Below are 26,914 nucleotides of genomic sequence, written 5' to 3' on the forward strand. Positions count from 1 at the left end.
AGTTATTTCTAAAGTGTAGTTTAGGATCTGTACATCTTCTCACTGAGGCCACGATGTTACAACCACAGATAAAATATGGGACATTCCTGGCCCATAAGACTTTTCTTTCCCCTTATAAGGTCCTATCTCCTCACTGCAAACTTATGATGCAAGTTGGGATCTAGTAGCTCTGAGTAGGATGATCTGCAGCAACTTTTGGGTGTTGCTTACAATTATACCACCTAGCCTGGAGAACCTTGGCAGGGATAGTATGTATGTGGTTTTTTTCCTCCCACCTCTGCTCCTTTCCCCTGAATGGAGCCCCAAACTGCTGTGGGATCCTGGGGAATGGCACTGTGAGAGCAGCTGAACTCCTTCCATGCAGGGGGACAGGGGAGGGTAACTGAGTAGGTGTACATATAGAAGTTCCCCTCCATGTGTGAATCTAGGGTGATGCTGGTGCCATAATGACTTGTTCCTCACATCTATTCTAAGGAAGGACAGCCTTGTGGTAAGAGATCTACATTCCATTCCTAGCTCTACCACAAACTTCCTACATGATCTTGGATAAGTCCAAATCTCTGAACGTCTATTGCTCATCTGTATCCCAGTTATTCAGCACAGGATTGTTATAAGGGAAACATTTGTTAGTGTTTGGAAGGTGGTTAGATATGATAGAGATGAACACCATAGAAAACCCGATCACTCATTGTCAGCTACTGCTACTTAACCCACAAGCTATCTTTAGTGTGACTGGTACAGCAAAAAACAGATTATACATTTAAGGATCAATAGCAGTGTTATAGATCCGGTTGGGCTCCCCCTGCCAGCCGTGCATCAGACTGCTGTGAGAGGAAATCCAAGTACCTTAAACACACCTGGCCACAGAATCCCACCAAAGGTGTAAGCCTTGTGGGTGACAGCTCTCTCAAGAAGCATTTGGTAGGTGTAGTATATAACATACAGGTACCTTAACTTAGAGTTCTAATCTAATATTGCTCTTTAATCGCATGAGAGTTACACAGATCTATATGAAAAAAATAAATCCTACATGCATTTCCCCTTCCTCTAGCTCACCCTGTCCATGAGAGACCATCTGTGTTCAAGCAGGTAGAGTCCTCTCTCCTTGCCTTTTCTGGCTCCTGCAGAAGTTTCCCTCAACTTACACTGATGGAAGAAGGCTTAAGAGAGAGATCAAACTGAACAGTTTCTGCTTTTTTATCATCTTCCAGCACCTCTATCAGATGACCTCCGGGATCAGCCTCCTCAGGTGAACAGAGACCCCTACCTGGTGAGTTCGTTGCCAGGCAACCTCTCCCTTGATTAACTATTTCTCCTAGGTCTAAGCAGCCCTATGACAGCTGGCAGCATTGAATGGTAAAGTTTGCTGATCTGCATATTGAAAGACGAGATACAGAACTCTGATATGAAGCCTTTTATTTTTTCCCTCTTTTAATCCTGAAAAGCAAATAGAAGTTGAAGATTAAGCATAAGGTTAAATCTAAAGCTGCATTTATCCCTGATGAAACTCACAATGGTGTACAAACTGAAGGCCGGCACTTTGTGTGAATAAAGTAGGATTAATATAATAATGCTCTGTTGTCTGGACTTGTAGGCATGATGTAAAACACCATTATGTAAGGAAATGGACTAAATGGACCAGCGGAAGAGTGTTTCAGGCTATGAAATGGAAGTATTTCAGGTACTATACAGCCTGGCTTCAGATACAAATTTAAGTTTCTCAGTGGAAGAGTTTTTCAAATGTACTCGTGTCCAAAAATCTCTGCTATCCAAGTGTTGCGGTTTTTTAGTTGTTGGTGCCTGCTGTAACAAAAGGGAAGATTAATTTAAATAAAATAATGCTTGTTCAGCAGTCAAAATAAGAGTCAAGTTTATTTTTCCTGTTAGGCCACCCTCACATGAAGAGGCAAAGATTTTTATTCAGAAATTAACACTATCTGTTTTCCAGTGTTGCCTCCAGTCATCATGGACTGGAAAGCCCCTACAAGAGAATAAGAATAATACACATTATTAGGATAATACCAATTAAACATTTATGCATGTAGTACATTTTTTAAAAAAAGCAAAAATATTAGATAAGATCCCGAGAGCCTGCTTTACTGGATTATAACAATGTAAAGAGAAATCATATTTTGGACTTAAAACGTACAGATTCCCCCACAACACAGGAAGTTGAGACACCATAATGTTAGAATGCAACAAGTTGCCAAAGGCAATTTAAATAAAACTTTAATAAATGCGTTTTAACATTTAAAATGCCTGATCAGACCTTTGTTTACAACAATAGCGGTTAATTTTTAATTATTGTATGCCCTGTTAGGATATGCCATGCAGACACAAGAGGCGGGCATATACCTGGCAAGCCTACAGCAAAGGCTTTTATTTAAAGCTTTGGCCATTGGGTGAAGAGGCAGCCTATAAAATATTTATTGCTTCAGAAATAAACATGAAAACTTTACATAAAAAGTAAAGCACAGGTAAACCCAATATGGAATATGGCTGTCCAATTAGCCAAGTCCCTTTAAAACAAATCCATGAAGTGTAGTAAGCTAATGGTTCGAAATTAAACCCAACTTGTATGATTTAGCTAATGTTTTGTTCCCAAGGGTTTTCCTCTGACCCTGGAGGATTTACTTAAGTTTGCTGCTACCTGCTGTAAGAATGCTTGTTTTCAAACCACAGGTTTTGAACGAGCTGGCTCTTTAGCTTTTAGCTTGGGTGTACAAAGCCCCTCTTTTGTTTTGTTTTGTTTTTACTGTTTCTTTTGTTTTTTAGCCACTGGCTGCAGGCTATTTTACTTCTCTTGAAGTGACATTTTGACCTTGTTTAGGCAAATAATTTTAAAACCATATTCTAGGAGAGGGACAAACATCTGAATTGGGGGAAGAGGAAAGGAGAGAGAAAGTTGTGTTGTAACTATATTTCAACAAAGATTATGCTAGAAAATGATGCAACATCTTACCCCCAATGTTTTCCAGGCCTTTTACCACAGTCTCTTTGACCTGTCAATAAGAATAGGTCTTGTTAGTTTTCCCTCCAAAATCAGTGTCTATCTGAAAGGGGCCATACAATTGCCATGGCACTGACCAAAGATTTTAAAGGCATCCTTTTACTCCACAGAGGAAGGTGCTCCGTTTTGGACCTTGCCCTTTGGTCAAAATGAAAGTAGCTACATTGTTCAAGTAGATTGTTTTAAACCTGTAGGCTAATAAACCCTTCAAATGAAAGAGAAAACATTACTGCAGCTCTGGGTGTATATGAATGTGAAGTTCAGTGAGGATGAGCAGATCAGTTGGGGGACCACATAACATCAGTAGGCTTCAGGAGAAAAGAGCTGGACACAGGGCACTTACCCACCATAAAGTAATAAAGGGTGACTTTTCAAGTTTGGATTAGGAACCTCATGTCAAAAAAAAACTAAGATTTGGCTTTCTCTGAGAATGGTAGAATCTAGGCATCGGTTGTGTGCGCTTCTAAAGGACCCAGTTATATTGCTGTAAAACTACATTCTAAGTAGCTATACTGCCCTTTCTAAAACAGTGCTGCTATAAAAAAAGCCTTCAAGTGTGTTATCATTTCACTCTCCAAAGTGAGGCACCAGAGTGGTGGTGATTTTGATATGGGCAAAGAAAATAGACTTCCTGAAAGAAGGCTCATACCTATGAATAAAATATACAGGTTCGGTTCCTACCTTCAGTTTCCCCTCTTTGATCCACTGACAGAGCTGTAGAATACTAGCTTCGTGTTTGTCCATATAGTTTAATACCAGAAACCTCTCCCTGTGAAAGAAAAGAATGGATGATGATTTAATAACTAGAGTGGCTGGTCAATATATTTCAAAAGCCTTTGAAATCTTTTCAGTTTTGTGGGCAAATGTAACAGAAGATTAATAGCTATAGTTAGATGTAGTGCAGACAGCTGCTGAGCAAGCTTGCTCATACAATTCTGTACAATGGAAGCTTTAGATGAAATAATGTGGTCTCAGAGAAGTAATCCTGCCTGTATTTCAAACAGTATTGAAAGGAGGACTAGCAGTCAAGGAGTGCTACTAGAGCGGGGGTGGGCAAACTATGGCCTGGGGGATGTTTTCATCCGGCCCCGAGCTTCCACTCACCGAAAACAGCTCCTGGAAGCAGCAGCATGTCCCCAAACCCCAATTTCATGAGCATTCATGGCTCACCATACAATTTCCATACTCAGACATTTGCCCACCCCTGTACTAAAGAGATCAGCTTAATATGTGACTGTAAAATGCAGGTAATTTTCTACTCTTTTTTTTTTTGTCATCCCAAGTGGAAACCAGCAAACAAAAAAGCTCTCTTCCTGCGCTGCTGCCGCAACTACAGAGCCACATTAAAGCGCTGACTTCAGTGAGGTATACAACTGTAATTAATGCTTAAGGTGAGAGCAGTGGATCTCAAACCAGTATATACACTGTTTATTTCTGAAGCTCATTCAGGTGTAGAATGCTCCAAGGAATGTGGAGATTTAGTGGGTAAGATGGGAGGTGATCCATTAAAGGATTGGAAGTGGTCAACAAAAGACTGAAAAAGTTAGACCTGATGCATTAGTTATCTGTACTGGATGGTCCTAGCAAGGACCATCCTATAGGATCAGATAGGCATATCTATTAATTTCCTGTGATTATCGGGTGCATATAGAGGGGACCTTGAGCACTAGTAGAGTTTGGTCTTTGCAGCCTTATTTTAGTGTAAGCTTAACCAAGAGCCCACATTAATTTACATTCATGAATCTTTTTCCTATATATATTGTGTCATATTTGAAATCCTCTTTCGTAATAAAGAAAATTAGTACTAAAAAGAGTAACTTAAAAAGTGGAAGATGCAGTGATCACAATACCTTCCAAGAAGGATTCAATTTAATTTTTTCTCCTCACACACAACTACACTCAGAGACAAGACACTTGCTACAGAACATTTGGTAACAGAACCTTCTTCTTATTAAAAAGACTGACAGACAGCCAAAGAATAAAACAAGTGACCACAGGTGAGGCATATATCAGCCAACTGAAATTATTTTAATTCTGCAATGTTAGTACCACTTGAAGTCACAATTCTGTGTCCCTTCTGCCCATTTAGTGGCCTCCTCACCAAATGTTTATAATACAAACAGTTGTAAAACACAAAATCACCAGGTCCTTCCCTCTTTTTCAGTAATCCACAGCATTACCATAAAAATGCTTACAATGGATCCAGAGTCCCTCTCCTCAGATCAAATATACTGATAATGTAAACTCAACACCTGTAAATTTGTGTTCAGTGCACCATGAAGCTGGTGGGGAAGGAGAAATATACCTTGTGATATTCCTTGCTTTCCGTATTTCTTCTACTGCAGGAGACAGTGGGGGAGGATAAGGTACATCTTTATTATACTGGGAAATCTGTCCACATAGGATGATATGGCTGTTCTGATTCATCTGTTTGAGACAACATAAAATTAGAAATACTACTTTCTTTGTCCTCAAAAAGACATAAGCTTATTAGAAGTTCATTAGACTATATATGGTAATCATGCAACAAGTCATTTTCCTTAGAAGAAGACATTGGGAGAAGAATTGTATACATGTGGTCATTCAGCTTGTAATGGTGTAGCAGGTGGTTTAAAAACAGTGCAGTAGTGGGAGGATAAGACCCCACTGTACAATTCAACAAGGTGTTAACTGGGTAACAAATATGAGGGATTGTTACTTTACTGAGTGAGGATGTTTATTGTGGAAGGAGGAACAGTGCAAACCAGGGTTGGAAGGGACCTCAGGAGTTCATCTAGTCCAACCCTGCTGCTCAAAGCAGGGCCAATCCCCAGACAGATTTTTGCCCCAGATCCCTAAATGGCCCCCTCAAGGATGGAGCTCACAACCCTGGGTTTAGCAGGCCAATACTCAAACCACTGAGCTATCCCTCCCCCACATACTTAGCTGTGTAATGAAAAATAAAAAACATTCCATGCATCTGTTCTGCAGTCTTACACAATTAAGAAGCGTGAGTTTTCTACTCTATTCTTTTAATTTGTGAAACAGGAGTAAGGAAGACGGTGTCAATGTAGTCTCTCACTCATGAAAATATGAGTCCCCTCAACCACTTATGCATGTGAAGTGCAGATTATTACACTCCCGTGCCACATTCCAAGTTTTAAAATAAAATACAATTAAAATTAAAAAAAAAAACCCTTTCCTTCTCTCTAGCCCAGCAGTAGAATAGCCTCAACAAAAAATGGGAGATCTTTGACTCCTGTTGCTGGCCCACCAAATCCCAGAGGGTACCTGCGCTCAAGGGCTGACAGGAGTCTGAGATTCCTGGAAATGCATAATATGCAGTGAGGGGACAGTGGGTATAAGAAGTGATTTAACAACTGTAATTAACTCTCCCCAACTATTTCCTTGATTGACCCCAGCAGCATTCAGATTACCCAAATACTCTGAAAGGTTCTTCTAGTAAAGCTTGAGTAAGAATGAATAATCCATTTTCCCCCTTCCCAGGGACTCCAAATGATGTTTTCAGGAGGTGGACAAACAATAACCAATTTCTCAAACTGCTAGGCCATCAGGCCAGTTCAGCATGATAGGCTTATGTCTCTGATGTTTGGACAGTTTGACTCAATCACATTCAGTATGTCAGGTATATGTGGGAAGGGAATGTTTTCCTATCTTTCATCAGGTTGGTTTATATTACACTCATTCTAAAAGATGCATGAAGAATTTGGGAGTGGGAGGAGGTATAAACAGGACAGCTGGTATAGGTACCTGATTTATAACTGCATCACTGATGTCTCCACCAACATTATCAAAATAAACATCCACGCCAGCTGGGCAGAGTTCATGCAGCTGCTCTGCCACATTCCCCTTCTTGTAATTGATAGCCACATCAAACCCCATTTCTGAGACCAAAATGGAGCACTTCTCATCTGTACCACAGATTCCTACCACTCTAGAGCAGCCCTCTAGGCGGCCAATCTGCAGAAACACCATAAACAAAACAGTGAGACCATCAATCTGCCCACATTTCAGTACCCTGTAATCACTTGAATTTTAACCAGCAGAATTACAGACACCAGTACTTTAGGGGCTGAATACAATTTAAGACTGCCAAATGTCAAGCACCATTTCCCCTCCAGTGATTGGGTCTCCAGTAAAAAGACTGGAAAATCAAAATGCAAATATACTCTAATTTGATGTATTTGTTCAAATGCTGTGGTGTAACAGTTTGTGTTTGAATTTGACTTGTTTTAAGTTTACTTGTTGAATGCTGTGTATATACACCTTACTCTGGAAAGCTTGGGAGGATAAATAATATTACTACCTTTTTAAAGAACTGTATACCAATAAAATATAAAGAATGGATAGGAAAGGATAGGTCCATCAATGGCTAACCAGGATAGTTAGGGACACAACTCCATGCTCTCGGTGTCCCTAAGCCTGTGATTGCCAGATACTGGGACTGGACAACAGGGGATGATAATTGCCCTGTCATGTTCATTCTCTCTGAAGCATTAGGCTTCAGCCACTGTCAAAAGACAGGATACCTGAGTAGATGCATCATTGGTCTGATCCAGATTGGACATTCTTATGTAATGTTATCCAAAGCAACATATGAAAGTATTTACTATGCTTTTCACTAGCCATATCATCCTAATGCACGGGTGAACACATCAATACTCTAGTACAGTGGTTCCCAAACTTGTTCCGCTGCTTGTGCAGGGAAAGCCCTTGGTGGGCCGGACTGGTTTGTTTACCTGCTGGGTCCACAGGTTCGGCCGATCGCGGCTCCCAGTGGCCACGGTTCACTGCTCCAGGCCAATGAGAGCTGCTGGAAGTGGCAGCCAGTACGTCCCTCAGCCCACGCCGCTTCCAGCAGCTCCCATTGGCCTGGAGCAGCGAACCACAGCCACTGGGAGCCACGATCGACCAAACCTGCGCATGTGGCAGGTAAACAAACTGGCCCGGCCAGCCAGGGGCTTTCCCTGCACAAGCAGCGGAACAAGTTTGAGAACCACTGGTCTAGTAGCCTTTCACACAACTTTTGGTAAGAGTGTACTTTATCATAACGTTCCAAAGTCCGTAAGATTGACAACTAAACACTATAAAAATCTGGTAAAATATTTTTCTATATGAAAATTAGTGTATTAAGTAAACAGGTAGGCAATTAGAAATTGGGGGCAGACTACTATGCAATAAATCAGTTTGTTTACTTTCAAGCCAGTGACAAAGTAATCATCATACTCAACTTCTCCTCCCCTCCCAGTTTCAAGAATCTGAAGTTCAAAACCTAAATACACTCAGCATGAGCCTCACTGTTGACTGTTAGCCAAATTCACAGATGAAATAAGCAGGTGGGTGTAACTCCAGTGAAATCAGTGGCGTTACAAGAAGGCACATCTCACAAGACAGAACTTAGAAGTAATAGCTCATTCTCTTGCAAATCTTAAACCTGTTTACCTGACCAGCCAGAGAACCACAGGCACCAGCAGCCCCACTGACAACCATTGTCTGATTGGCACCCAGAGTCACATGTCCCTTCTCTTTTATTCCTAGAAAGGAGGTCAGCCCAGTAATGCCAGCTGGACCAAGAAAGTAGGAGAGGTGTCCATCAACAAGTTGTGGATCTAGCTACATGAGAAAAAAAAATTAAAGTGAAACTTTGGATTATTATTATTATTATTATTTGTTGACTGCAGATTTTAGGATGACGACATTTTAAATAAACACAAGTACAAAATAACCCAGGATGTTTAGTTCAGACAAAGTATAAACCAGTATTCAGAAGCCTGCTGTAAATCAGCTGTCAGATCTACTATAATACTTCAATAACAAGTTTACAAAAAAGTGAAACATAAAAGCATTTTGGAAAAAAAAACTATTTTAACAAAAAGTCACTCACAAGAGACTTAAGGATTTTTAGCAATTAGAAAGTAAGATGTAAAATTACGCCATTGTCAATACCGGTTCGGAGACAGAAAATAGTTAACAATGTTGAACTACACCCTCAATGACCTCACGAATGCTACAGCAGGGTTGCCATATCTTGGAGTTGAGTCAATGACACCAATAGTCCTAAAACAAATGTTTCCAGAAAGCCAATCTACCCCAAGTTGCAGAAGTTTTCAGTCTATAGTGAAAATGCAATATATATTAAATACTCTGTGTGCAGAGGGGCTAAGTTATAGCCATTACAGAACTGTGACTTTGAATAGCCTTACCTTTGTGGGTGTGCTTGAGATTTTACAAGGTTTCACTAATGTATGCTTTTTGCATTTAATACAAAATGTGTTAAGAGCATAGTAGTAAGATATGTTGGTGATCAGGTGTCAAAAGTTCTATCTGGAGTTTGCATGATTAATGGACAAGCCTTAACAGCAGCCTCAGAGAAAATGCTGATGAATTTAACAATTTCATCAACATTGGATTGTTTAGTGGCAGAAAAAGGAATTCCTAATTGTTTCTTACAAATAAAAGAGAAATTAATGTAGACTTTGCCAAACTTAATTTGATCTGCTTTGTAATAACTGGTTGCTTTATTAGCGCTGCTTTGTCCTTGACATATCTCTAAAATAACAATCAATTGTCACATGCAAACAAAAGATTTTTTAAAAATGGAGAAAAATAGTATACACACTAACTTAATTTTCTATAGTTCAGTATGTTACCTTTTGGAGGAGTCTTCCATCTAGAATGACCTTTGTCTGCCAGGGCCAGTTGAAAGAAGTTACAATATCTCCTTTAGCAAAGTTAGCATGTTTGCTCTCCTCCACAACCCCAATGCCCCCACCATCAGCCACCTCAGACAACTGCCAGGGTAGGAGATAATCAGAACCTGTGTCTTCATTCATGCGGCAGCGCTAAAAGAGAAGGCTCTAATGAGGAGATTCTTGCATGATGATGTACATGAGCTTCCTTTACATGTTCAGTAACTTTGGGGTGGGATGCATTTAATAACAAAGCACAAAGGGCTACTCCAAAATTTTCAGTAAGAACTCCATTTTCACATTCTTAATTATTTATTTCTCCTTTCAATCATGCACTTAGATACAAAGGGAGGAAATTTTATTTTCCTCAGTAGTGTCACCACAAACACACACCCTAAATGCACCACACCACACACAAACTTCTAGCCAATAGGGACTTGATGAGATTCTCTTCAAACCCAATTAACACTACTTAATTGGATGAAGAGAACTTTATAGAGAAACATGAGGTACTCCTCCACTACAAGGAGCCAAGAATACTTCTCTTGCATAATCACAGCTCCTGTCATCCCAGGGAATAAGAGCCAAGGATCAATAATCAAAGCTGGGTCTCCTATATAGGATTGCCAATTTTGGTTGGATGTATTCCTAGAGGTTTCATCACATGACAATCTTTAATTAAAGATTAATCTTTAATTCTTGGAGACTCCAGGAGAATCCTGGAGGGTTGGTAACCCTACTCTCATGTAACCATGCAAATCATTATTAGTAGGCCACCAACCCAGATTCCAGAATGGTTGGTTTAAGATACTATGGGTTTAATATGAAATGTCATGATAATGTTTTGAATATGAATTCCTACTTCTTCTTTCAGTGAAAACATCTGGGCCACTTGAGTTCAGCTGCCCTATCTGACCCTAAATTTATTTATTTTTTTCAATAGAAATTGAGCATTGAAAATGGATGTTGAATCATCAATTGCTGCTGGAAAGGCAGCTGGGCTCTTGGGAGAAAAGAATGCCCCCACCTTTCACGCGTCTCTCCTTCCTCCACATCATTCCTGATCTGCCTCTTCTGGGAGCTAGTTGGGTGGGTGATGGTGCTGCTGCTACCTCCTTTAATGGCACAGATGTGGGATTGACCTTCAGGTTGCTGTCATTGGCCTCTTGCTGTCCCACACCCTAGGCCTAGAGTGCAAGCTGGAGTGAATCCTGATGCCCAGCTAGTTGCGCTAGATTCTGTGGTGGGCTGGCAATACTAACCCTGCTGGATTTTCTATTAGAATTTCTGTCAAATTAACAAGGGACTATTCTATATAGAGCTGTTGCTGCTACTCAGTTTCAGAGCAAAACTGTGGTGCTTCTGAAGCCCATGGCTGTGGGCCCTCTATGATTAGGGGAATCTAGAAATGTCAGGGTTGTCTCATCCTTCCTTTATATACTTAAAAAAAAAAAGAGTATGTCTAGTCCTTTTCTTCATGAAGCTTGAAAATTTTATTTTACAGGCCCATGCAAAAATTGCTAAGGGTGGCTCTGCCTAGTTCCACCCCCAAATCCACAGCACTCCCAACTATATATTGTTCATATGGAAGGGCTTTTGCAGGTATTGGTGAAGGAGCATGAGACAGCCTCACTGGCCCCTCCACAGGCTGTTTGTTTCTTCTTTGCTCCTTCCTACACCATCCAGAGCAGACGAGCACCTAGCACGATATAAGTAAGTAAAAACTGGATAACTACATAGAATTTAAGTGTACTAATTTTATGCTTGGAAATAAGCCCAGATCTTCAAAGGTATTTAGGCACTGTATTCCCATGGAGTTCAGCACCTAGATACCTCTGAGGGTCTGGGCCTACCTGACTGCTTTTTATGAATATCAGGGAATTTTGATTTTTGCTTCTGCCCCACCCCATGACTGGATATATATATATATATATATAAACACCCCATTCTTATTTATAAAAACCTATATAAGCCACAGGCACATTAATGCCAAATTCCCCCCTAATATAATTCCACAGAAGTGAATGGAGTTATATCAGGGATGAGTTTGGCTCATGGTTTGTATAGTTCACACTAAACATCATGGTTGGCACCGAGGTAAAATCATTTTTAGAAAATCTCCTGACATTACCTCAATTCTTTCACTTACCATGTAAGGGTCCACAGAAAGGTAGAGGGTTCGAGCTTGTACCTGTCCATCTGTGATTTTGTCTGGTAGGGGGACCGCTTCTATTCGGAAGTTTTCTGCCACTGGCACACCATTTTTACCTAGAATTATTTTAAAGTGAAGCAAAAAAAACCTTCAAATGAATCAGTGATAAAACCTTTGATCTAACTTTATTTTTTAAAAATTGAGGCCTTTTATTTAAATGTTCTGCCTCCTTTTTTAGTAAATAAATTAAGTGGACTAAAATTCACAAAATTCCAGTTTGACATAGCATTCTTGCATAGCCTGTCTTGATTACTTATTTCTCTGAAACAAAAGAAATAAAAGGGCTTTTCTGTATCCCTGTAAATGTTTCCAAGGGTCTTTTCAGCAAGGGAGAAACTGACTTACAGCTTCATCTTGCAGGGTGGTGAGAACCCTAACCCTTATCCATGCATGTGCTTAACTTCACATTTGGAAGACAGGATACTGGGATAGATGGACCATTGCTCTGACACAATACAGCACTTCTTATGTTCAAGTATCCATGCATTAGTGTTTGCAGGATCACGGCCATAGTTTTTTTGGTCTGAACTATGATGCTCACATGTAGCTTTGCATTTTCTCATATTAGCATTCCAAAAGGTTAACAAGAATATTTTTTAAAATGTAGCATATGACTTTGCACAGAAGGTACATTTAACCCAGGCCTGCACAATTCGTAAAGCGGCGAGGGCCACATTACTCCAAAGAAAACAGCTGAGGGCCGAAATCCGCCGGCTCCACGGAAACACTGCCCCCCAGCACCTCCCGGCCCCGTGGAAACACCCCGCCCCAGCGCAGCCCAGTCCTGTAGAAACAAACCCTCCTTCCCCAGCGCCGCCCCACCAAAACAGCTGTGGGCCAAAAAGGAAGGTTGAGGGTGGGGAGGTGATACTTGATTTTAAATCAACCAGGGGCTACCAGCTGAAGAGGTGGCTGGGAGCCCTCAAGGGCAAATTAAAGAGCCCAGGGCTCTGGCGGCTGGGGGAACCCGGAGCTTTGCGGGGCTGGGGCAGGGATTTAAAGGGCCCAGAGCTCCTGCCGCTGAGGGGAGCCCAAATCCTTTAAATCCCAGCCCTAGCCCGGCCGCTGGAGCCGTGGCCAGGATTCAAAGGCTCTGGGCTGCCCGCATGGAGCCCTGAGCCCTTTAAATCCCAGACGCGGCCGGGATTCAAAGGGCTCTGGGCTGCCCCCGCAGAGTGCGTGTGCGGGGATTAGAATGATTTAACCAATTGGAGGCTAAAAAATTAACCTCCTTAATAAATGAATTATTCTTAGTCATTTTATTCTTATATCAATTTTCTAAATTAGTCTAAGTTTCTATAGGAAGCAAAACAAAGAGAATGTCTAAGTTTTTTTTTTTGTTGCAAAGATAGCCTTGATAACCTAAATCAGTTTGCCTTGCAGAATGGTCTTCAGCCACACACAAACCACAGAAAAGGTAAATTCACCCTTTTCCTCAACCCCATTCACTCAAGTGAGATGTGAAGGTCAATGCCCGCATAGGACAATTTCAGTGCTTTTAAGTAAAGACAGCTGGATTTGAGATGCTTTAAAAATGCTGGTCCCAATTCTGATCTCACACTTATGGCAATGGAATTTTTCCTGACTTGCACTGGTGTAAGTGAGAAAAGAATCAGATCCATGGTGCCTAATTTTGCTCTAAGTTACACACATGCAATACTACTGAATTGCACCTGTGTAACAAGAGAATTATGCTGTTTTTATACTTTTCATTCTGAAATTAGGACATCAAGAGTAATTGAGAAAAATTAAAAAACAAACAAAAACCAATACCCAAACACACTCACTAATTTAACATAGTTTATTAAAAGACATATTAAATTATAATTAAGTGTATATATATATATATATATATATATATATATATATATAAAATTTGGGACAGAATTTATTCATGCTAATATTTTGTACACATAATGTATAAGTTCACTTCACTGTATCACAGTCTGGACAACCAGGTTAGCAAACCAACACCACTCCTAAGTTCTGAACAGCCCCAGAGCTATAAAGTTTTATCAGGGCAGGTTAGAAAAATGAGACAGAGATCAAATCCAAACTTGGCTCATAAAAATTGAGTTGTTCTTCTTTTCCAAAGACAATGACATACTTGCGTAGCGACAAGGGTTCTGATTAGCCCCACACTCTAAAACACAGAGGTGGCATTGGGCCAGTTTCTCTGGTCTGATACAGCCTCTCTGTGCCACTTCCAGAAAGCTGGTGGATCTGGCCAGATGGACTCTATACCACTTCCCTTTCTGGCCTCCCTTGACGCAGAAGTCTTGCCAGGGGAAAAGATGGTGTGGCCAGAGTGCCAATATGTTTTAGATAGTCCTCCCTGCCACAACAGCCCTTTGGGGCCATAAGCAACTGTGCTTAAATTAGAGAAGTCCAGATGCTGTGGTAATTCCCAGGATTGGAGAGCTTCTCTCCAGGGTCTGTGCTAAGTGCACCTCAGCCAGATCTAAGAATTGGGGCCATTTTTAGCATTAACTGCACAAATTTAGGCCACTGATTGATCCTTCACTCGCTGTAGAGAAACACCTATCTACAGAAGATACCACTGTCGTTTTTACCTGCAAAAACTATTTCCAAACTGACAAATATCCAAAAACGTCAAAATGTTAACTAGTTCTGCAGCAGCAAACTAATAAACACTATTCCAAGAGTTGTGCTGACATCTACAGTGATGCAAGTGCATAAGCAAAGAAGTAAACAACAAACAACAACAAAAGCCATGTAAATTTCAAGGTCCTTAGAAACATGGTAGGAAGCGGAGATTCAAAGTTTGCCAAAAGAAAAGGACAAAAGTCAGCAGAGAAGCATATTATTGTCAATCATCTCAGAGTGAATTACAAACAGCAGAGTAAAATGAGAACAAATTTTAAAGCTAAAAAGCTGTAAATGATAGTGTGCCTTTGGCTATTACACCTAACTCTATGATCTTGCCTAAAAGTTTGAAGACTGCATATACAGGCTCAATAACTACACATCTATCATAATAAACCTCTTTTTCTATTGCACATTACTTTCTGTAAAATATCTCATGTTACTTTCCTCCATTTCCCTCCCCATTTAGGAGTATTATGCAATTATACAAAATACACTGATCTTTTGTTGGAAATAAATACATACCAGGACGTGAGTTCAACACCACTCTTTGTATAATCATAACCACTTTAGCAGGAATTCCACACTGTACGTCAGTGACCCTGCAAAGCAAAAGCTGTTTGAAATGCATGTCAAATTTATAGAATTTTCTTACAGAGAAACATTTTGGGGGTGAAGTATTCAGTAATTTGAAACCCAGAGAAAAACAATTTAAATTCCACATGTGGGTCCAGTGGAGATCATAACATACAAATGGTCTCATAGACTGGCTGTGGTTGAAGTCACAACTGACTACAGACAGCTGCATATCTTCTGCTTCTTGAGGTAGGAGAACCCTGCCATCCTTCACTTTTGCTCTGCAACTATTCTGTTAGCAAGGATGATGATGGGAAACTGATAAGGAATACAGCGTGTGAAAGAAGCAGGAAAAGAGCTAAAAGAGAACAATTTACCCAAAATGAATGATTAAATTTTTTAAATTATTGACTTCAATAGGGTAACGGTTTCACTCCCAGTTCCTTTAAACTTATAAATGAAGCCCATGCTTAACTGCTGACAGTTATACCAGATATGTTAGAAAAAACTCTCTCTTTCAGCACAGCTGGTTTGTCTTGACATGAACTGACATTCCATAGAAAACTATTGTTAACATGAATTCAAATTTCAGCAACAAAGGGAGTAAAAAAAGATTAGCTGTGAAGGTCTGACCTCATTTAAGTTAATGGAATTTTGTCATCTACTTTGATAGAGCCAAGATTTCACCCCGTAGCCCAATGGCATCTTCTGGAAAGGCTTTAGGATACAACTAAAGGTCTCAATCCTGCCAATACACATGCAATTTTATATATGTGCATCAGCCCACTCAATTCAATGTCAGATAGTTCAGACCCAAAAAATAGGGGTTGGAAATAGGTTTTATAAAATATATATTATCTGTAAAAATGGAAACAGGTTTTGTTTATATTTAAATATTCCTCTGCAGTGATTGCAACACAAATCCAAACACCACTGTAACAGTATGTGAAATCAGGAAGTAAAACAGCCTAGTCTGCTTTACTTTTTCCCTTCATTCTTTCAGTTTGGACAATTAAACAGCAGTAAAAGTGAAAAACAAATTAGAATTATTTAAAAAATCCAACAACCACAAGCCCTGTTTTAATAATCTCATGTTAATTAGTGTCCCTATGAAAAATACAGAGGTACCTATTCTAATTTCAGTATGGATTATATCCATGTTAAGGGATGGTAAACATACACCCCAACACACAAACATATAGCTAAATATAGAGAAATAAGATTAGATGGCTCATTACATTAAACAACCTAAGGTGTATGTATGTAGGTCTGACACAGTCAAGTAAAAGGTAGACATGTCAGTGACAGCAATAAATAAAAAATAATTACATTGCATTAAAGACTGACATTTAAGATATGTTTTTCAATATGAGATAAGAGACAGCAATATAAGGCAACTCAAGTATTGCTCTCCATGAAGAGGAGAAAGGAAATATCAGGTCTTTGCTTCAGCAGCACATTTTCTTCTGAGAAGGGTCAGGGGTGAGGAAGAATTTTACACCACTAGAACTGTTTTCCTGAGTGGTTTCCCCCTGTATTTCAACAGGTGAATGAAATGGAGGACTGGAAATTTGTGTCCAACACTGATTGAGTCTTTGCTACTGAAAATGCCATGGTGATCGATGTGATATAAACCTAATTAATAAAGAGAAAATTACAATCTCATGGATTTCTAGGATTTAGAATAAAATAATAATGTTCCTATTGCTAACACCTGGATTACATACATACTTCTTGCTCAACTGAGCTCCATAAACATTAACCTCCATAAGCATCAAGGACATTAAAAAAAAAAACCATGATAGCTGATATCTCTGTCATAGTGTTTATTTTGTTGATAAGAACAACTAATCAGATTTAGTGATGATTTTTTCTTTCTGGACTCATCTGTTTAGTTTGGAGTGCTTGTTCGTCTTTATTCTTGAATGTTACAAAATACAAAAAAGAAAATAACTGCGTATATGTATTATATATAAATAAATGGGGTGGGAATGACCGTAACAAGAATATGCACATCTCCTTTCCTAAGTGGGGTAGGAATGAACATATGCAGGTCCCTCTCCCTTCTTCTAAAAAAAAAAAAAATCTACATTTGACATATGCCTGAGGTGTAATATTTGTGTTTATTTGCCGTTATATTTTCAAATGCTGTTTATGAGAATAAAAATACATGGGATCTGGTTTTCTTCTGAGATTTCAATTCCCAAGTGGTGCAAAATTATGAAATGTGGAATTCTTAAACACCAGTTTAGTGAGCTTGCTGTTATGGGCCCTCCGTAGAGTCTCTCCTCTTCAAGCCTCTCTTTTGATCCTTTGTTTTCTCTGTGGGTCACCACTGATCCATCCTCTAAAGACAGTTGGCTACTCTGAGGGTGAAGAAGAAGGTGGCTGATCTGCTACCATAAATGTTACAGATTATTTTAAATGTTTGTATATTGATTTATCAGCCGCTGGTATTATACCCAAGTCATATCTATGAATAATTACACTGTATATGGTAACCCACACAGCTCTCCACAACAAAACCAAGTTAGCACAGTATAGTTCATAACACATAACATCTTTGTAACTTTTGTTATGGCTGCTAGTTTGCCAAATAATGTTACAGTTAAAATCTTAACATTTAAATGTACAGAGATTAGTATTTACGAGAAGGTGCATACATATTGAAATATCCATAGAGTTTCTTAACTAAACATACAGATGTAAACTATGAAAAGAACAGCAGCCTAGTAGCAAGGGTACTAGCCTGGAACTTGGGAGAGCTCAGTTCAACTCCGTACTCTGCCGCAGAGTTGCCTTGATGTGGCCCTCTGCACAATTTAATCCCTAGATAGAATTGGAAAAGGGGTGTCTGCAGGTAGAGTAAATGCACAGTTCCCATGCACCACGGAATAGTTCACCGTGTTACTACTGCATAAACCTTTATGAAGGACTTCAATGGGCATGAACTAAGGAGGAGTCAAAGGATCCACATTTATGCTGATCCAGGGGCCCAAACATCCCATGCAACTAGTATGGAAGGGCTGTCACTTTCATAGCCCATAGGCTGAAATAGCAGCCACAGGAGTCTCTGCAGCAGCCCCACTCAACAGCTCTGGGGTTTGAGTATAAGGAATGGATTTCACCCCCAAAAATATCTCCACACTCCACCCACTTAAAGCCTAAATACACAGGTTTTATGTAGGTGTAATGGATTTTACCCACAGGCATCATGTAGTTATTTTAATATGGGCCTAAGTTAGAGAGAGATTAAGTTTTTATGTGCACACTTTTGACAATCTTTGTAATTCTGAAGTCACTATGCAATTGTATTATGAGAATGGAAAGAGTATTAACAAGGGCCAATTAATAATTCTTAAATATATATGTATTTCTACCCTCCCCAACACCTGCTCTGTATTGTGGCACACAGTAAGTGCAGACCTCAAAATATTCAGCCCCATCTGGAAATTCCAGTATGTTAGTAAGTGTTGAAGTTATTTAAACATATTTTTACCACTTTAGCATCAATGCATTTTTTTAAATCTCTGATTAACAAACAAAAATATTAAAACACAGGAAAACAGCACATTCGCAGTAGTGCACAGGAAGATGAGAGAAAGAAGGGGAGGCATCTAAGGAGCAAAATCTTAGATGACTTATTTGAAGGTCTTAAGTTCTTGGGGGACAGGAATACTGTTAATATTTGAGTTCAGCTTACTGATCTGTTGTTGATAAACTTGTACAGCAATGCCATTTGGAGACCTTCCCTGATACAGTGAGTGGGTGGTGAGAGAATAAGGGGGAAGCTGGTGACTGAAGTGTCACTCTATGGCAGCTGTCACAGTAAAAGATAATTATGGAGATGGACATTTATTTCTCAGTACAACTGCACTTATTCCAGGCTGCAAGCCAATAAACCATTACACAAGTGAAAAATGCTGGACACATTAATATCACAATGTAACATGAAGCACCAATATCTTCCAACATTAAAAAGCAATAGAGACTTCATAAGAAAAAAAATAAGATCACACGTTTTAGTACCATTGGATTATGGGAGTCTTTTGGAGGGACTGAAAGGAAAAATATTTTTCTTTAAAAAGTGAAAAAAAAAAAAGAGTAGTATTTACATTACTGCCTTGAATACTTGTGTCATGTCAATAAATGCCATTTCTAAGGAAAATTGTATAGGTTCAGTTCTTTAGGATAAGATGCTACACACTTTAACACATTAAACTTTTCAAATAATAATGGACTGAGTGTATTAATTGAGAATGTTCTTTTATCACATTCAGAGTATAAATTACGGCAAGGTTAAACCGCCATGACTGAATGCCAGGATCATTTGAGTCATGCTGCAGCAGCAGCAGCATTAGAGAGGGTCACAGCAATATTCCCAGAGGAGTCTCAACTACATTCTCTGTCCTACTTTTACTTTTCCCCATGTCTCTTCCCACTTTTGCAAACAGGCATACTTTCAAGGGACTAAAATATATTAGTGAAGATGACAATGTTGTAGGCTTTATTTTGGGAAAAAAAGTCAATGCTTTTTTGTTTTCATTTGTGTATTGGTAGCACCGTTTATTATTAAGGTTTCCCAACACTTCCCATTATAAGATGGTGCTTTCAATTGCTTATAATTTTGCCAAACTTTAACCACTAGGGTTGAAATGTTATATGCTAGGTGTCTGTCTCAAGCTGAATTTTTCTGGAAAGTTTCAGCCAAAAAGATTCAGCTGTTTCCAAGAAAAAGACTGGGGAACCATGTTTCCCATATTAAAAAGTTCTAGCAACTCTTTCTTGGTGACTCTGCTAGTGCCTCCTGCTTTGGAGCAGGGACTTGAAATTTGGCAGAGGATGGGCCTTTGTATCAGGTATATGCTTTTTGCTGTTCTTAGGGAAATCTACCCAAATTTGGCCAAGTTACAAGTTTTTGAAAAAATCACAGTATGCACATGCTTATTAGAGACATGCTAGACTTTTACAGCTGAAGTCTCCAAAGATTCTGTCTGCTCTAAGCATGCTTCCTACTGGAGCTGAGCAGAGCATTCCCTGCAATTGCCACTCTGGGCTGCTGCAGGCAGTGCCAGGGCCAGAACTGGGCACAAGAACTGAGAGTCGGAACCTGTCTCTTCTGTGCTCTTAAAGCTTCTCCCATCTGGGCTTAGGCAGCACGGAGAAGGAGGGTGCCTGATCTGAATGCAGATGGGACAAGAGCCAGACCAAGTTGGAAGGAATAGATTGTGACAAGGAGCCTCAGGGAGATGCACAAGGAACTGTGATTCGGATGGTGTGTTTTGAGGGGGAGATTAGGACTGGCTAGATGAGAATAGAACTGGGATGAGGAGCCAGGGTGGGGAAGAAAAAGGAATGGGGGATAGCTCAGTGGTTTGAGCCTTGGTTTACTAAACCCAGGGTTGTGAGTTCAGCCCTTGAGGGGACCATTTAGGGAACTGAGGTTAAAAAACTGTCTGGGGGTTGGACTAGATGACCTCCTGAGGTCCCTGACATTCTATGGACAGGTTCAGGAAGACAGAACAGAAGGGGTCAAGCTTTGATGAAATAGGCAGAAGAGTCTGTGTGCACACTACAGCACACATCCCTCCAGAGCCTGGAATGGAATCCAGGATTCCTGAGCCTCATTCCTTTGGAGTCAGCAAATATCTGTGGCAACCCACTAGCAAAGTATGTGTCTCATCTTCATCTAGTACTGGGGTACATAGAGGATGACAACCTACTACTGCTATCAGTTATTCAGTTAGCTCAAGTGGCAAATGTCCACATGTAGATCTATGGTTCCACCCCTGCTGATAAGCCATGTGTAGGTGTCAATATGATGCTACATGATGGAATTTCTATTTGTTCAGTTTGCTTTTTTAAAAACCTAATAAATTGCAACAAAAACCATTTTTAAAAGAATGTTATTAAGATTACAAAGGAAAGCACTCAAATGTTAGGAAATGCCAGAATTATTCTTGTATATGCACACCCCACCCATGGCCTTACAGAGGCACGAGACCTCCATATCAACCTCCTCCTGGCACTGGCAAGATGGCCATCAATCAGACCAGGAGGCATTCCTCCCCCTCATTTGAGGCAGTGGGCCTTAAATTTTGGATGGGCCTATTCCCACCCATCCCAGTATCTGCAATATGTGCACACCTTCCAACTTCTGCAACAGCTGAGGCAGGAGTCCTACAGACAACAGTATTCTTCATTCCACAACCCTTATTCATCCCCAGAGCACAATCTGTCCTGGGCACTAAATGAGGCAGGGGGAAAACAATATGTAATCATGCAGTTAAATTCTGTAATTTGACACAAGGAGGCTGAACTGAAGTTGCACGGGCAACCTTCATTCTGGCATTTTCTCATTTCTGAGTGCTTGACTTTGCAACCTTAGTGATATTCTTTTAACATAGTTTGTGTATGTAATACAATATATATTGAGAAGCACTCACTAAATAATCTCCAAAAATTATGTATGTATTTATTTTACAAATGATAAGCAGAAAATTGTTTGGTGTTTTCTGACTGAAACTAAGGCCTTACATTTTAAGCCACGGTCTAATCCTACATATTCTAACTCACCTACTGAAATCAATAGGACAACTTATGTGAATAAGAGTTTGTAGGACTGGGCCACATATTAGTACCTATTCAAAAAACCAGGCTTAAACAGCATAGCCCTGGAGCATAACCTCCTATGGAAAACTTCACAGAAGGGACACAAAGGAAGGAAATCTCCTTGCACAGGCCCTACAGGCTGGAGGGCAGGGCACTATGTTCCCTCTAAGCTGTGCAGTTGGGCAGCCGCCCAGGTGAGATTCAAGTGCCACCCAGTTGATTAGCAGAGCACATGCATCCAGCAGTGTTCAGGTGCCTCTCCCTCCCACCGCTTTGCAGCTACGTTGCTCCTGCAGCTGCTCCTGGGACCCTCCTGCTGGCTGTGCAGAGTGGGAGGAGGGAGAGGGGCACTGATGTCAGTGTGTCTCCCTCCCCCCACCTCTGTACCCCATCTCCGCAGAGCAGGGGCGGCTCCAGGCACCAGCACGCCAAGCGCGTGCCTAGGGCGGCAAGCCACAGGGGGCGCTCTGCCGGTCGCCGCAAGGGCGGCAGGCAGGTTGCCTTCGGTGTTGCGCCTGAGGAGGGTCCGCTGGTCCCATGGCTTCAGCGGACCTCCCGCAGGCTGCCGCCGAATCCGCGGGACCAGGGACTTCCCGCAGGCAAGCTGCCGAGGGCAGCCTGCCTGCCGTGCTTGGGGCGGCAAAATACCTAGAGCCACCCCTGCCGCAGAGAGGGGAGAAGGAGCAGTCTGGCTCAGGACTCAGAGCTTCTGTGGTCTGAACGACTGGTGCCTCTGGGCGGTGAGTGCCTTTCTTAAAGAGACAGCACACGGTCTCTGAGACTTCCCCAGCAGCCATCTCTCTCTCTCTCTCTCTCTCTCACACACACACACACATACTCCATCTCCACAAAGCGGGGGAAGGGAGACAGGGCTCAGGACAGAGCAGGAGAGCTTTCAATGAGTGCCTTAAAGAGATAGCGCATGGCATCTCTCAGAGACTTCCCCAGCAGCCAGCACAAACACAGTCTGTGTCACACACACACACAGTCTCTGTCTCTTTCACACTCACCTCCCAACACATACTTGTATTATTGTTGTTGTTATTTCTTGGTACTTCCCGTAATACACATATATTCTCTGTAATTTTATTCTTTCAAAGTGTGTTATTTTAGTGTTTTGACTGGTCTATACATTTCATAATTTTTGTTTCTCTTACACTGGCACCTCCCAAGGTCTACATCTCTCTTCTCCTGTACACAGGCTGGGATACAACTTATATGTTACACTGACGCCACTATGCCTAATGTATATTCAGTAGAGGTTTCTCCCCTCTTCCTTATTTGTATTTCCTCATCCTGCTAATGTTGGGGTGGCCTTCTCCTATTAATGATCTCATCTTATTATCATATATGCCATTTTATTGCCATGGCATTCTTGTGGTCAGACATCTGCAGATGTTCCTATCCTAAAATATCCAAAAGCTGGTGTTAGCTCATATTCCTGTGGTTGTCTCATGTTATGTACAAACTTCCCCCTTAAACATTCTATTCCCAGTTCCCAAAACTTAGGGGTGACCATTGGGCTATTTATCTGTGCTAAAGTTAATAGGCCTCAAGCCTTATGCTAACTGCTGAAGCCAATGTCTTACAGGATACAGGCTCCTTGCGTTACTGCTAAATAAAATAAATGCTAATGCTAGCTCTCTGGGCTACAATGCTTTGAGGCTGCCTTCTGGTTCAGGTCCTATTCAAAATCCAGCTGGAGGAGGAGGTGTTACCGCCTACTTTATAACTTTTACCACAGTGGTTAGAGCACTTGCCTAGGACATGGGAAATCCAGTTTCAGTTCCAGCCTTTCTGGCAGAGAGGGGGGAGAAAGTATTTACTGAGCAATGGGATATTTTGATGTGGGGTTCCTTCAGTCTCTCCTGTTGAAGCTGTTTGCACTAGGATGAGTAATAATAGAATGAATGGAGTAAGATGACTGGACCCAGGGTCTCCCACCTCCTAGTTGGGTGCCCTTACCACTGGGCTATAGAATCATTCTCACACATACTATCTCTGGCCCAGCAAGAGTTTGAGAATGACTCTGCAGGGTAACTCCGGCTACACCCACTGCCCATGACAAACACAAACCCACAGAGCACCGAGCCGCACCAGCGCTTCACCCTGTATCGCGATCGGACTCTGACCCCTCCCACGGGACACGTGACGTCGTCACTTTACGCCAGAACCAGGGCGCTTCCACCTTGCCCCGTGCAGCGCAGCCAGGCGCGCGGGGCCCGTCCTAGCACTATCAGACCGTTGTCTCTCGACGGTAATTTCCGACTGAAACACCGCCCCTCCCCCACGCCCGGCTCCGAGCCCGCTTCACCTGACCCGGGCTCTGCGGCCGGGGGCTCGCAGTCACGAGCGCAGTCTATGGAACGAAGAACGGTGCGGAGACGGGCAGGCACCGACCCCGCCTCCTCTCTCCCCCCCGCCCAGCGTGCGTGCGCGCGCGCGCGGCCGCGCGAGCTGACAGACGGTTACTGGAACTCGCGGCGGGGGTCAGTTAGGTACTGAAACGCCCCCCCCCTCCTCATCCCCCAGCGCCCGCGCGCCGGCAGGCTGGGGGTGCCAGCACTCACCGGGACCGAGTCTCGTGCGCACCCACCTAGGCGCGAGATCGGCAGCCAGCTTATTAACCCAAGGCCTGTGCCCGCCCCGCTCGCTCCCCGCACGCATGCGCGTACCTCTGAAAAGAGCCGTGCGGGGCTCGGCTGCTTAAAAGGGCGAGGCGGGCGCGGCCCAGTAGGAGGTGTGCGGTCGGACGGGCTGAGTTTGAAATACGGGGGGGGGGCGGCGCGAGCGATCCATCCCGCGCGGGTGTACAGGGGGCCCCGGTCAGGGCAGTGATCCCGGGATTGGGGCGAGAGGCAGGTGGTAGCGGGGAGGGCGGGAAGGAGCCCAGCTCCCAGGGAGCGAGAGCCCACAGCTCTCTTGGCAGGGAGCCTGTGTGACCGCGGGGCCCACCTCGTCCCTGGCGCGCGTGGAAACCCCGCCCCGCCCCGCCCCCTCGGAAGCCGGGCCAGCGAAGGCTGCTGCAGGCGGCAGGAGCAGCGGGAGCGCGTGTTCCCCGTAGCTCTTTGTACGGGGCGGGGGCCCGGGCTCCCAGCAGGGAGGATTTGTGTTCGCAAGGCGCTCGTTGGAAGGCGCCCGGTTCATTTTTTGTTGGGAAAGACAGAGGGCGAGTTTGTAATGAAACTGGCAGGGGAAGGTGAATAATTATTTGGCGCAGAGATGACTGCGTGCACCGAGCAGGCAGTGAAACACGAGGGATGACCATGTGATTACACTTACCAGCTGTGCACCACGTCCACGGTTGTGTGTGGGGCAGGAGAATGACACGCCAATTGACCTGACGTCTGACACCAGAAGAGTATGGCCATTCTTGTGTGTTGGCTCAGGGCTTGAAGTGTGTTATTATTTTTATAAAATCAGTTCCAGATCTGTGCAAGCACTGGGTGTAACTGCATTAGGTGAGATTTATCAGCCAATTACTACAAAAGGAGTGGATGCATCCATTTGAGGAATAGGTATATTAAAAATGCCCATATTGTTGTGACATCGAGATCATGCAAAATCTAGGGAAAATGGCATATAACATGGCCTACAACTCCTAATAATCTAGGTTAAAATTACATTCTACTGCTCACAAATGCAGAAGTTTTATAAAAGTACCATTTTGAGAAGTGCAGTTACACTACATGCCATCACTTTTCTGTGGTTGAAGTCACTTTTGGTGTGTGAGTATCCCTTATAAACACAAACTTTTATTAACATTTATATTATAATGATGTATTACCATGGTGACCAGAGGTCCTAGTCAGGTACATTGCCATGCTCTGCACTGTACAAATCCAGATAAAGATAGTTATCCCATTGTATGTTATTGATTTGATTGACTGTTATGGTTAAAAACAGCTGAAAACCTGTGGTTTTGATGCCAAGGGGGTTCAAGCAACATTGATGCCATACAGACATTATAAGATTGTTTCAGTGGCTCACTATCCAAGGGAAATGTGGTCTGGCCAGGGGTATGGCCAGTGAGTTCATTCAAAGCACAGACAGGTGGTAGGGATAGGGAAGGGATAGCTCAGTGGTTTGAGCATTTGCCTTCTAGATCCAGGGTTGTGAATTCATTCCTTGAGGAGACCATTTAGGGAACTGGGGTTAAAAATGTATCTGGGGATTGGTCCTGCTTTGAGGAGGGGGTTGGACTAGATGACCTCCTGAGGTCCCTTCCAACCCTGATATTCCATGATTCTGTACAAACACTTCAGAATGTGTATTGACTATGCCATTGGCTGTAAGAGCAGCTACAGCCTGGCTTCATAGAGTTTGAGATGGATGATTTCTCACCCTCACATAGCTGCAGCCAAAGCTCTTTATTCCAGTTTTGCCTATAACATTAGAATTTAGGTCTAAGTAAACAGTTTATATTTATGCCACCCTAATGTAGAATATTGTATGTGAACCAAGCAGGCTAATTAGTTTGTTAATACAGTGCAAGGAATTTTTTAGGGCTGGAGATGCTGCTATAGTATTAAACTGGTATATTATGTAAGCAGGAGAGCTATGTAAAGTAAATAATTAATTGCCTCATTGTGCAATAAAAGAGTATAGCTTCTTATTGCAGGCATAATTACAATTGTTATATCAGAAAACAATGTTACAAATCATATAAGTAAACAGGAAAAGATTATGAGATCTCTATTAATGGAAAACACCCTATTAATTTGGAGGTGCTATATCTCAATGACTAGTGGTGATGGAAATTAAACTAGGCAAAGGTATACAATACATTCGAGTATTTAAATAATGATCTTGTCACTCAGTGCATAAGGACAACCCTTTTGTGGATTTTTTTAAATGGAAACACGCACAAAAGGCATATGATATATACAGCGGTGTAGATTTCTTCTTGTAACCAGGTCAAATATTATATAGTTCACATTATAAAATCTGCATTAGGGTTAACAGGATTTAATTAAATAGTATATTGATTTCAGGCCATGAAAAAAATTTTTTTTTCATTTTTCTACCTCACATTTTCAAAGGAGAAAAAATCTAAAGCTCGTTTAAGAGCTAGCAAATTAGAAATCATTTGAAACTGCGGTAAATAAATCTTTACAAGAGGCACTTTCAGAGTTATACCATTGGCAGTTCCTAGTTCATCTGAGATTAACACATTAACCTGAGCTCCTTCCAAAGCATATGTTCTTA

The 26,914-nt window shown here is 41.7% G+C and overlaps 1 protein-coding gene and 1 long non-coding RNA gene across 11 annotated transcripts; one reads left to right on the top strand and one right to left on the bottom strand.

Moving 5' to 3' along the window:
• Positions 1-1,845: 1,845 nt before the first annotated feature.
• Positions 1,846-24,641, bottom strand: PTGR2 (prostaglandin reductase 2). 10 transcript variants are annotated; one of them, XM_039533222.1, is made up of 11 exons: positions 24,021-24,134; positions 23,467-23,592; positions 15,044-15,120; positions 11,849-11,967; positions 9,661-9,852; positions 8,453-8,623; positions 6,761-6,970; positions 5,316-5,437; positions 3,692-3,779; positions 2,963-3,002; positions 1,846-1,981 (listed from the first exon to the last, which is right to left on the bottom strand). In XM_039533222.1, exons 3-11 carry the CDS (start codon positions 15,078-15,080, stop codon positions 1,917-1,919), a joined length of 1,044 nt encoding a protein of 347 aa, XP_039389156.1. In that variant the 5' UTR covers positions 15,081-15,120; positions 23,467-23,592; positions 24,021-24,134; the 3' UTR covers positions 1,846-1,916. The 10 variants fall into 10 exon arrangements, with proteins under 10 accessions (XP_039389156.1, XP_039389162.1, XP_039389153.1 ...); XM_039533228.1 differs by lacking the exons at positions 23,467-23,592; positions 24,021-24,134 and adding an exon at positions 24,382-24,641; XM_039533219.1 differs by lacking the exons at positions 23,467-23,592; positions 24,021-24,134 and adding an exon at positions 24,277-24,377.
• On the top strand, positions 10,709-16,856 carry LOC120402822. The gene is made up of 3 exons (XR_005597309.1): positions 10,709-10,788; positions 11,204-11,412; positions 16,641-16,856. It is a non-coding gene; the product is annotated as an uncharacterized LOC120402822 (long non-coding RNA).
• Positions 24,642-26,914: the final 2,273 nt, after the last annotated feature.

Source organism: Mauremys reevesii, linkage group 4, assembly GCF_016161935.1.
Source record: "Mauremys reevesii isolate NIE-2019 linkage group 4, ASM1616193v1, whole genome shotgun sequence".
Lineage (NCBI taxonomy): Eukaryota > Metazoa > Chordata > Testudines > Geoemydidae > Mauremys > Mauremys reevesii.